This window comes from Melanotaenia boesemani, chromosome 12 (assembly GCF_017639745.1).
Source record: "Melanotaenia boesemani isolate fMelBoe1 chromosome 12, fMelBoe1.pri, whole genome shotgun sequence".
In the NCBI taxonomy this organism is placed as follows: Eukaryota; Metazoa; Chordata; class Actinopteri; order Atheriniformes; family Melanotaeniidae; genus Melanotaenia; species Melanotaenia boesemani.
The window spans coordinates 36,117,296-36,129,538 of NC_055693.1; the positions used below are offsets into that span (position 1 = coordinate 36,117,296).

Genomic DNA, 12,243 nt, shown 5'->3' on the forward strand with positions numbered 1-12,243 from the left:
ACATCAGTCCTCTCATAAGCTTACATCAGTCCTCTCATAAGCTTACATCAGTCCTCTCATAAGCTTACATCAGTCCTCTCATAAGCTTACATCAGTAATTTCATAAGCTTACATCAGTCCTCTTATAAGCTTACATCAGTCCTCTTATAAGCTTACATCAGTAATTTCATAAGCTTACATCAGTCCTCTTATAAGCTTACATCAGTCCTCTCATAAGCTTACATCAGTAATTTCATAAGCTTACATCAGTCCTCTTATAAGCTTACATCAGTCCTCTTATAAGCTTACATCAGTAATTTCATAAGCTTACATCAGTCCTCTTATAAGCTTACATCAGTCCTCTCATAAGCTTACATCAGTCCTCTCATAAGCTTACATCAGTCCTCTCATAAGCTCACATCAGTCCTCTCATAAACTTACATCAGTCCTCTTATAAGCTTACATCAGTCCTCTTATAAGCTTACATCAGTCCTCTTATAAGCTTACATCAGTCCTCTCATGAGCTTACATCAGTCCTCTCATAAGCTTACATCAGTCCTCTTATAAGCTTACATCAGTCCTCTCATAAGCTTACATCAGTCCTCTCATGAGCTTACATCAGTCCTCTTATAAGCTTACATCAGTCCTCTCATAAGCTTACATCAGTCCTCTCATAAACTGACATCAGTCCTCTTATAAGCTTACATCAGTCCTCTTATAAGCTTACATCAGTCCTCTTATAAGCTTACATCAGTCCTCTCATGAGCTTACATCAGTCCTCTCATAAGCTTACATCAGTCCTCTTATAAGCTTACATCAGTCCTCTCATAAGCTTACATCAGTCCTCTCATGAGCTTACATCAGTCCTCTCATAAGCTTACATCAGTCCTCTCATGAGCTTACATCAGTCCTCTCATGAGCTTACATCAGTCCTCTTATAAGCTTACATCAGTAATTTCATAAGCTTACATCAGTCCTCTCATAAGCTTACATCAGTCCTCTCATGAGCTTACATCAGTCCTCTCATGAGCTTACATCAGTCCTCTCATAAGCTTACATCAGTCCTCTTATAAGCTTACATCAGTCCTCTCATAAGCTTACATCAGTCCTCTCATGAGCTTACATCAGTCCTCTCATAAGCTTACATCAGTCCTCTTATAAGCTTACATCAGTCCTCTTATAAGCTTACATCAGTCCTCTCATGAGCTTACATCAGTCCTCTAATTAGCTTACATCAGTCCTCTCATGAGCTTACATCAGTCCTCTAATTAGCTTACATCAGTCCTCTCATGAGCTTACATCAGTCCTCTAATTAGCTTACATCAGTATGGCGCCCGGTGAAGAGGCTATTACGCCAGATAAACAAAATAACAAAATAAAATGCTTTTTTATCGAAAAGATTCTGAATAGTTAGTATTAAAGAGATAGAAACAAGCAATAAAGACAATAAAACAATATATTTATTGACAAAACTGTTCCTTGTCAGTCTGGCTTCACGCCTTCTCCAGCCTGAGGGCGGAGCCTGTTTTAACCACTGCAGGTAAGATTAAACCTTTATTCGTCCCCAGAAGGCAGCAAGACAAAGTAAAAGCCAGAAATGATAAATAAAACAAAGTTTTTGTCGAGACAGAGTTGTTCTTATTAATACTTAATCATTTTTATTATGTGTTAGTTAGTTAGGGCAGAGTAGAAAAAAACCCCATCATGTTATAACGTGATTTTATTTATGTATATTTTATTGCGCTTTATTATTTATTAAATCATTTATATTATATACATTTAGTTAATGAATGAATTTCTTGTTTTTACAGGCTCTCTTGAGCTTCCGTACCGACACGTAACATCGCGTCTTTTTAACTTTCACTTTTCATTTGGAGCCTTCAGGTCACAGCAAACAGCCGTTTTCAGTCTTTGTGTCTGAACTTTCAGTATTTGGTCATTTTCTGACATTAATTTGACAGAAATATAACCCAACAGAGAAATAAAGGTAAGAAAAGTTTCCTTTCTCTGGAAGATCTGCGGACTTTAACGAAGTTAACTTCGGTTTCTGTCGTCAGGTCATGGCGGACTCACACAGCGACGGCGCGGTAAGAGAAGTTATTATTATTTATTATTAGATCATTTAAGGCTGTAAAGTGTGATGGCTGAAGAGACTGAGAGGTGTGTGTGTTGTCAGGTGGATGGAGGTCTGAGGGCGGACTCCCTGGAAGAAGCCCTGACCGAGCTGAAGCTCTGGAAGGTGAGAGCCGCTCCTCTTCCTCACCATCATCACATGATCCGCGTCCTGGTTCAGGAACATCTTTCTTCTGTTAAATGGCTATTTGTCCTAAAGTTAAACAAGAAAAACAATCTTCAAACAGCTTATTTAAAGATTAAAATATTATCTATAACAAAGGGTTAACTGTCAGCCAATCAGAAAGCTTCAACGAGACGCGTCATCGATCACTTTGATTGACAGCTTCAGGATTGCACTAACAATCTTTTTATCTCATGTGAACACAGTAAAACTCAGAACATGCCAGTTACATGTTAGAATATGTTTACAGATAAAAACAGTAGAAAACTGGTCCTCAGCTGGAAAAGGGTGGTCTGTTCTTTCCGGGTCAGGAATGAGGTCCTGCTCCAAGTGGAGAAGTTCACGTATCTCAGGGTGTTGTTGGGGGGTTAGGGAAGGATGGAGCAGGAGATCAACGGGCAAATTGATGCAGACTCTGAAGCGGTCTGACGTAAGCTGTCGCTCCGCTGGAATGAAGTCAAGCATCATTTTTAAAGTTTGGCCAGAAACAAACTCACTGTTCAGGGATGTTATGCTTCAGTTGGTCCTTTTTAAAATAAAGGCTTGAAGTTTGAGGTGTTTTCTGTCATATTTAGCCTTGAAGGAGCCCGTGCTGCAAGTCAACACAGATTCTCTCCCAACTCTTCCTTTGTTCAGGATAAAGTAGAGAAAGCTGGCGACATGAAAACAGGGCTGATGCTGAAAAAACTGGAAGAAGCTGACAACAAGTCCAAGGCTCAGCAGGAGATGATGGCTTGTGTAAAGAAGCAGGAGGATTGTCAGAGAGAGTTCACTCAGAGCTTGAACTCAGTCCAGGTACACCTCATCAACATTTCCAGGCTGCTGGGAACAACTGAGCTTTAATAACCTGCAGAATCTTTTACTGATTTCTTTCTCAAAGGATGAAATCCTGCAGCTTTCTCAACACAAGCAGGATTTACTGGAGGAGCTGAGGAGATGTCAGACAGAAATGGAGGCTAAGAGAGCCGAGTCCACCAAGCTGAAGCAGAAATTCAAGGTGGGAATGAACTGACTGTCCAACATGTGACAGCTACATACTGGCAGATGAAACAGCATCCTCACAGTTATCACAGCTGGACCTGCAGCATCTGTAATGCTACACCTCCATGTTTCCTTTTCCAGGTCTTCACCCGGATTCCAGACACTGAGGTAAAGTTTGTTGGTCAAAATGAAGAGGCGGGAGGGGAAGGTGCCAGCGCTCAGCCAATCAGAGGAGTGTTTACCATCAGCCAGATACCTGCGCTGCTTCTGAAAGGAGGACACGCTCTCATCACCTTCGAGCAGGAGAACGGTACACAACAGCGCCTCCTGGTGTCTGACAGGGATGATTCGTGCCTGTTTAGCCATATTTCAGTATGAAGGACAAGAGGAAGGAGCTGGTGTTCAGAGCTGACTGGCTTGTATCAGGGTTTTATGGGAGCCAGACATTTCTGTTTTCATGCCTCAGTTGAACTGATGAAGATTTTCAGCTTCAGAATCAGGCGGTTGCCTTGTTCAACAAAATATGGAGAGAAGTAGTTAAAAGTGATGAACCAATGAAGCATCTCTGAAGAAAACAAGGTGAACAGATTCCCAGTCAGCAAGCAGGGGGCAGGGCTTTAGTTTGACTGACACATCATGCAGCCAATCACATGCAAGGACTAAGACTTGGGTTATACCATTATCTTAAAGGGATAAGTGTTGTGGTACAGACCAGGTTTTAACCAGGAATAGACCAGATTTAGATCAGGGATAGACCAGGTTTAAACCAGGGATAGACCAGGCTTAGATCAGGGATAGACCAGGTTTAGATCAGGGATAGACCAGGTTTAAACCAGGGATAGACCAGGTTTAAACCAGGTATAGACCAGGTTTAGATCAGGGATAGACCAGGTTTAAACCAGGGATAGACCAGGTTTAAACCAGGTATAGACCAGGTTTAGATCAGGGATAGACCAGGTTTAGATCAGGGATAGACCAGGTTTAAACCAGGTATAGACCAGGTTTAAACCAGGTATAGATCAGGGATAGACCAGGTTTAAACCAGGGATAGACCAGGTTTAGATCAGGGATAGACCAGGTTTAAACCAGGGATAGACCAGGTTTAAACCAGGGATAGACCAGGCTTAAACCAGGTATAGACCAGGGTTAGATCAGGGATAGACCGGGTTTAAACCAGGGATAGATCAGGTTTTAACCAGGAATAGACCAGGTTTAGATCAGGGATAGACCAGGTTTAGATCAGGGATAGACCAGGTTTAAACCAGGGATAGACCAGGTTTAAACCAGGGATAGACCAGGCTTAAACCAGGTATAGACCAGGGTTAGATCAGGGATAGACCGGGTTTAAACCAGGAATAGATCAGGTTTTAACCAGGAATAGACCAGGTTTAGATCAGGGATAGACCAGGTTTAGATCAGGGATAGACCAGGTTTAAACCAGGGATAGACCATGTTTAGATCAGGGATAGACCAGGTTTAGATCAGGTATAGACCAGGTTTAGACCAGGCTTAAACCAGGGATAGACCAGGTTTAAACCAGGGATAGACCAGGTTTAGATCAGGTATAGACCAGGTTTAGATCAGAGATAGACCAGGTTTAGATCAGGGATAGACCAGGTTTAAACCAAGGATAGACCAGGTTTAAACCAGGTATAGACCAGGTTTAGATCAGGAATAGACCAGGTTTAAACCAAGGATAGACCAGGTTTAGATCAGGGATAGACCAGGTTTAAACCAGGGATAGACCAGGTTTAAACCAGGGATAGACCAGGTTTAGATCAGGGATAGACCAGGTTTAAACCAAGGATAGACCAGGTTTAGATCAGGGATAGACCAGGTTTAAACCAGGGATAGACCAGGTTTAAACCAGGGATAGACCAGGTTTAGATCAGGTATAGACCAGGTTTAGATCAGGAATAGACCAGGTTTAGATCAGGGATAGACCAGGTTTAAACCAAGGATAGACCAGGTTTAGATCAGGGATAGACCAGGTTTAAACCAGGGATAGACCAGGTTTAAACCAGGGATAGACCAGGTTTAAACCAGGGATAGACCAGGTTTAGATCAGGGATAGACCAGGTTTAGATCAGGAATAGACCAGGTTTAAACCAGGGATAGACCAGGTTTAAACCAGGTATAGACCAGGTTTAAACCAGGGATAGACCAGGTTTAGATCAGGTATAGACCAGGTTTAGATCAGGGATAGACCAGGTTTAAACCAGGGATAGACCAGGTTTAAACCAGGGATAGACCAGGTTTAGATCAGGGATAGACCAGGTTTAGATCAGGAATAGACCAGGTTTAAACCAGGGATAGACCAGGTTTAAACCAGGTATAGACCAGGTTTAAACCAGGGATAGACCAGGTTTAGATCAGGTATAGACCAGGTTTAGATCAGGGATAGACCAGGTTTAAACCAGGGATAGACCAGGTTTAAACCAGGGATAGACCAGGAGTGTGTCTCAAACCGCGCACTTACATGAGTGCACTGGAAGGTAGTGTGTAGTGTGTAGGTAGTGTGTAGTGTGTAGGTAGTGCGTAGTGTGTAGGTAGTGCGCACTAAGCTCTACCTTCTGTAGTGACACTATCGTGGGTAAGTGCTGATCCACAGTGAGCTCTAACGTTTTGAACTTACCGGTAGTGACGTACCAGCTTAGCAGCGCCGCTCCGTTAATATACTTTTTTTTTCTTCCAAAATCACATTAACATACGTGTTTGCATGTCATCATACTTTTATGCTATTAAATCCTTTTAAAAGGCCTCATTAGTGAAACAAAGAACCGTGGCCCCCACTGTATTAATCTATCTCAGTAGATAACAATAGAAACCATCAGCACACGTTCATGTGTCTTTGCATGTCTCCCACATACCTGTTAGTATAAAGTACAATTTAAAACACTAAAAAATAGCTTTTAAATAAGCAAAGATATCTTAACTGAATTAAAGTATGTTACATTATACATGTGTTTCATTGGTGTTTACACTGATACATTCACGTCTGCAACAGGAAACCGATTATACTAGAAACCATCATTTAAAATATGAAATGCAGTAATGAAGACGTTAAAACAGGAATGCAGAAAACATTTTATTTAAAATTTTTATTAAAACATTTCTCTCTTGCCTCCTCTTCTCCACAGCAGCGTCCTGGCCCGCAGGTGGTAAATGCCTCAGTGCCACTGCTGGCTCGGTAGTTTGATGCCACAGTGACCTACGGTGAACATAGAATGGCAGGTTATATAAAAGCAAACATTATTATATATATATATGTACTTTATGGGTACTTTGCAGACGCTTATCTAAAGTGATGTACAATCAGCTACGGCTTAGTCAGCGTTACCATGGAAACGGACTGGTTCTCTAACCAGCAGTGTTTCCTAATCAGTTTTCAGATCAAGGACCATTTTGTTTACGCCAGAGACCCCGCAGTGTTTTATCTGGAGGTTCAACCATCATGAATAAACATGCGGAACCTATAGCATTAATCATTTTAACACTTATAGCCCATCTACATCCGCAAAATCGTCTATAAAACTGCTAACATTTACGTTGCTAACTCTACTGCAGCCTCCAACAAATGATCAGATCCATAACTGTCATCAGGGATAGAAGAGATAAGAAGCCTGCTGCAGTTTATATTAGAATTATGATCAAATAACTTCATACTTACAACAGTAGAAAACAGCCTCCACCTGCATCGGTACCGCTGAGTCGGTGGCTGCCAGCTCTGAAAAACTGGTTGAAAGTCCCTCCCCTTCCGCTACGTCAGCAAGATGGCGTCCGTTTAGTGCGTGTAGTGTCCATCGTTTCGCACTAGATTTTTGGCTGAGTTTAGGGCAGCATCCGGGTACTTTCAGTGTTTTTACTGAAGTTTCTGCGTCAGCGCACTAAGCACTTAAATGTAGTGTTGGAAGTATAGAAGTGTGCGGTTTGGGACACACCCCAGGTTTAGATCAGGGATATTTCATTTAAACAATTTTGACATGTCTTTACATACCTATAGCCAGAACCGGACAGGTCTGCAGGACCACAAGGGTAAAATCTGGAATATTTTACCCAGAAAAGTTTGCTAATGGAGACTGTGATTGGCTGGTTTTGATTATCTCCTGAACTCCATCTCCATAAGAAATACAGATTGCTAACAGTGCTGGGGCTACCATATAGCTGCCTGAGGAATAATACTCGAGAAATATGAAAGGCATAGTAGTAAATTATATCAGAGCTTTCGGTCACTTGATAAAACTCAGCTGATTAGATGAGAGAACGTAAATGTTACGTAGCAAAGGGAAACTCAGTCAACTAGAATCAATCCCTGGTTTTAAGAAGCTTTTTGTTTTTTATTATTATAAGTTCTCTGACTGGAAGAGTTTGGATCAGCCAGCAGATCGTACACAGACTTTCTTTTTATACTCCAACATGAACCATTTCTGGAGGAGAGTAATCTGTTTCATCTGGTGGGTGGGGCTGTTCAGCTCCCGAGTTAGTTTTCAGACGGGATCAAACCTTGTCTTGGATGCTTAAAAGGGATTGTCCAGCGTTTGAAAAGGTTTTCTCAGAGCTGTGTGTGAATGGTATTCTCTGTCCACCAGTGGCCTCCCAGGTGCTGAAGATGGCCAAGTGCTCGGTGTCTTGTGAAAACTCCACTGTGGATGTGAAGCCCAGAAGAGTCAGCATGGATTCTGCTGTGAAGTATGAGGTACAGTCTGCTCGATGTAACTGATGATCACTAACAAAGAAAATTCTGATGAAAAATCAATTTTGATCTCCTCTTTTCACAAAACCACTTCCAAAGAAGTTGTGGCACTATGGGAAGAACATAAATAAAAGAGAAACCGATGATATGACAGTGTGATCTGTCATGATGTTGCACTGGAATCGTAACATTTTCTGGCCGGTTTCAGGCAACTCTGTCCAAACCTGGAGACGTTTACAGAGAAAGCTTCATTCTTAATGAACGGTGGAGATCATGAGCCTTTTTTCTTAACTAGTCACTGAACCTGTTTACATGACACCAGAAATCTGACGACTGAGGAAATCCCCCTCTCTGAGTCTATTTTCCTCCTTTTCCAAGAACTTTTATTTGACTTTATTTTACTTTTGTGAAGGGGTGCTACTCTACATTGTGTTGTATTTTATGTGTTACGACAGAATATTTATCCATAACAACTTACAAAATACAAATGCACATATTTCTTCTGCTTACCAGCAAATACTCGTTACTAATTCTTTTGTGTTTCATTGTTGTAGGTCAACCTTGATGTTTCTAGGAAGGAGCTGGAAGTATTCAGCATCCCCCCTGCCTTGCCAGAAGAGCGAATGAAGGACCGACTGGAGATAAGTTTTTCTAAGCCCAGCTTGGGAGGAGGGGAGGTGGAGAACGTGGACTATAACGAGAGATCAGGGACAGGACGCATCACGTTTCTACACCCTGGAGGTAAAACTCACATTTAGTAAAACCTCTGCGGAGCATCCGTCTGTGTTCAGCTCCTGATTCAACTCCCTTAAAACTCCAGTGTGTAAGAATTACTGCCATCTAGTGGTGCGCAAATGTAATGCAAGCAACCGAGTAGCGCTCTCAGGATCGTCACCGTTTAAGTGTGTTATTAAATGTGAAAACGTCAACATCTCGTAGAAGTTCGAGGTGATGAGGTTCAGAACGACACATAATTCAGTTTTTTATGCCGATAAGTTACAAGCATGTTCTCCGTGTATTCGGTAGCAAGCTACCGCTAATAGCTAATGTTATCGTGTGAAATTGTTTTCGTGAATCAGACTCAGAGATCATCTGATGAAGGGAGAGGAAGAGGAAGCAGTGGACCTGTCGGCGCTGCGAGAGGAAGATCTCGTGCTGTAACATTTAATAACATGTATTTCAGCTGATTTATCAAGGGAGGTGGGCGCGTATTGATTGGAAATAATAATTATTCGAGAGATATTTTACGTTAGAATACGGTTCTAGTGATTAAATCACGACAAGAAACTGGTATTACTAGGAGGACACCTACCCCCACCCCACTGACAAATCAGCTGAAATAAATGATGAAACACGAGGGAAAGCTCTGGAAAAATATGTCTGAAAGACGCGAACGGTCGCCTCCTGGTACGACTTCTGTGAAGAGTAACAACCTAAAACTGTTTCTACTGTAGGCTAACTAACAAATTAGCCGTTTCTCCGTTTTATATAGCAAGTAAGAGTAAATGATCCGACGGGAAGATAAGTGGTTGCTGGACTTCCTGCCCTGTTTCTAACATAACGCCAAAATAAACTTCACGTTTGTTTGAATTAACTCACCCATCCAGCAGAAAGCTGCAACCTCCGCGTTAGTTTTGAAGTCCCTCTCCTTCATCTGGTAAACGCTCCAGCTGTCAACAGAAATATTCTCCTGACAAATTTTACAATATTTTGCTTGTAAACGTTTCACTGGAAGGTCTGTGGTTCGATTCCTGACCACATGGTGTAAAATGTGTTTGCAGCGCTGGAAACAAGGATGCTGAATTAATGCAGTCTGTTCCATGCTGAAGTCTGTGTGTGTGTGTTCTAGTTGCTGAACAGCTGGCCATGAAAGGAGGGTACAAGATCCATCTGGACTCAGAGGTTAAAGTGAAAGTTGGTCCAGCATACACATACCAGCTGAACAAGTTTCAGGTACGTTACAGAATGTTACTGAAAGCTTCATCCACAGATTCGTCCACAGAACTCTAAACTTTAAGAAGTCCACATCAACATCCAGAATCCAAAAGATTTAACTAGCCATAAGACGAGATTGATTTGATTTTTATCTCATTAAAATTAAGCTTGTGTGAGTAAACAGCATTTCATGGTGAGAGTGACAAAATCAAATTTACATTTGTCAAAAAGGAGTCAAGGCCATAAAAAAGAGATCTGCTTCTTATAGGCTGAAAAGATAAAAACGTATTCTACTGCACATTTATTTTTTATTTATGGACATATGAACAACACATGACAGATTACACAGGGTCATAATTAAATATAAAAACAATGAGAATCCCAGAGTTCAGGTCCAAACTCTTCTATTTATTATTTAAAGCATGTTTCAATAACTCAGTTTAACTATTTAAATTATTTAAAGAAAAGTGTCTTTAGGCACTCTGAAGATGAAGTGCAGCTCAGTCTGATTTAAGTCTAATTAATTAGATTCCTTTTTAATCCAATTTAATCAAATTCTTTACAAATCCAGTTAGTCCAATTCGTTATTAATTCATTCAATACGTTTCATAAAATAATGGCCGAGCTAAAAACCCAAATGGATTAGATCAGATTTTCTCTTTGATTCAGTCATCCATCCTGAGCTGCACCAGAACCAGAACCAGGAAGGAAAACCTTTATGAAGACCAGAACCACGAAGGAAAACCTCCATGCGGACCAGAACTAGAAAGAAAAACCTTCATCCAAACCAGGACCAGGAAGAAAAGCCTTCATCAGATCTAGAACCAGGAAGGAAAGCTTCCATCAGGACCAGAACCAGGATGGACAGCCATCTCGCTGGACCGGTTCTGGGTGGAGAGGACAGGAAAGACCAGCAGAACTAATCCCTGCTGAGAACGAAGAAAGGAAACACAGAAGACTTCTTTGTAATCTAACGAACTGGTTTCATCAGGCTTCTTGGAGAAGTAAATCTGAGTGTCATCTGCATAGTGGCGAAAGTTTATACCAAGCTGTGTGATGATAATACCGAAGGAAAGCATGGATATTGTGAAAAGTATTGGTCCAAGCACAGAACACTGAGGAACTCCATGCTCTAGACAACAGTGCTTGTTTACACAAACTGGAATCTATCAGTTACATATGACCTAAACCAGCTGAAGGCGGTTCCTTAAATCAGGCTTGTCCAAATCTGGGTCACTGACCTTTAAATGTTAAGACCTGAGAGCTTGAGATGGGAGGACATCATTATTTTTTACATGACTTTGAGAAGTTGTGCAAAAGTTTACACAGCAACAAGTCTGATGTAAATAAAATGTCTGTCCTTGTTTTCAGACATTTTGTTGCTCCACAAAGCGAACTGTCCTTATTGATGACATTGAGGATGTGGAGGACGAGGAAGACCTGCAGGACCACCTTGAAATCCATTTCCAGAAGCCAAGCAACAGCGGCGGTGAGATCGAGAACATCGCATACATCTCAGAGGGGAAGGCTCTGCAGGCTTTCTTCTGCGAGGAGGTGGACAACTGATGCAACCAGCAGCCTTCTACAAGTTAAAGTATCAGGGACTTCATTTAATCCTCTTTTGATTGTTAGAAAATCATGGTTGAATTATGTCTGAAATGTAATTGAAGGGGTTCTGAAACTAAAATGTCTGTTAACAAGCGCTCATCCCCATCATGAACAGATGGTGATTTGATGGTAGTTTAGACTTCAGACTGAAACTGAGCGTACATGCATCCAGTATGAGTTTCTGAATGTTCCTAAAGAAAGAATATTACCTGAATATCTGTAATTATCGGGTGGTGTTGGGTTAAACATACCAGTGGATCGGTTTTCTGCATAATGAATGATTTCTTTCATACTGACGGGTGTAAACTGTGTGTAATCAGACTCATTTTCTCTGTAAATCTTCATTTTCTGGACACTTGAACACAAATGTGGAATCATGTGACCAGAAGTGTCTGTAATACTCTCTGCTTGACCTCTCCCCTCCAAAATAAAAGCTTGGATTTAACTCAGCAGACACTGAGCAGGTTTTTCCATCAGTGGAGTTTTCCTCCCGTAATGGTCTGAGCATATTCCACGCCGTGAGGATTCACCAGGATCAGACCGGTTCAGGAAGCAGCGACATCATGTCCAGGCCTGAACCCCACTGAGAAGATTTGGGATGTTCTAGACGAACCTTAACATGGTCCCCGATTTTATTTTGGTTTCCCACCTCTGAACCCCTCCATCTGGTCAATTTAAATAGAACACGAAAGGACAGAACACAATTCCCGGTCAAGAGAATTTTGCTTGGCCGTTTTTCACACTCAGGCAT

The 12,243-nt window shown here is 41.5% G+C and overlaps 1 protein-coding gene across 2 annotated transcripts; it reads left to right on the forward strand.

Annotated features, from left to right (window-relative positions):
* Positions 1-1,820: 1,820 nt before the first annotated feature.
* Positions 1,821-11,941, forward strand: nmi (N-myc (and STAT) interactor). 2 transcript variants are annotated; one of them, XM_042002517.1, is made up of 10 exons: positions 1,821-1,966; positions 2,037-2,066; positions 2,156-2,218; positions 2,912-3,070; positions 3,156-3,272; positions 3,398-3,566; positions 7,846-7,952; positions 8,504-8,690; positions 9,799-9,902; positions 11,256-11,941. In XM_042002517.1, the coding sequence occupies exons 2-10, from the start codon at positions 2,040-2,042 to the stop codon at positions 11,448-11,450; spliced, it is 1,128 nt and encodes a 375-aa protein (XP_041858451.1). In that variant the 5' UTR covers positions 1,821-1,966; positions 2,037-2,039; the 3' UTR covers positions 11,451-11,941. The 2 variants fall into 2 exon arrangements, with proteins under 2 accessions (XP_041858451.1, XP_041858450.1); XM_042002516.1 differs by lacking the exons at positions 1,821-1,966; positions 2,037-2,066 and having other exon boundaries at positions 2,120-2,218.
* Positions 11,942-12,243: the final 302 nt, after the last annotated feature.

Excerpts from the sequence above, each read along its gene's own strand:
- nmi (XM_042002516.1), top strand. The coding sequence starts at position 2,120 with ATGGCTGAAGAGACTGAGAGGTGTGTGTGTTGTCAGGTGGATGGAGGT. Across the intron at positions 3,071-3,155 it reads AGAGCTTGAACTCAGTCCAG|GATGAAATCCTGCAGCTTTC; the intron begins GTACACCTCATC and ends TCTTTCTCAAAG. Across the intron at positions 8,691-9,798 it reads CACGTTTCTACACCCTGGAG|TTGCTGAACAGCTGGCCATG; the intron begins GTAAAACTCACA and ends TGTGTGTTCTAG.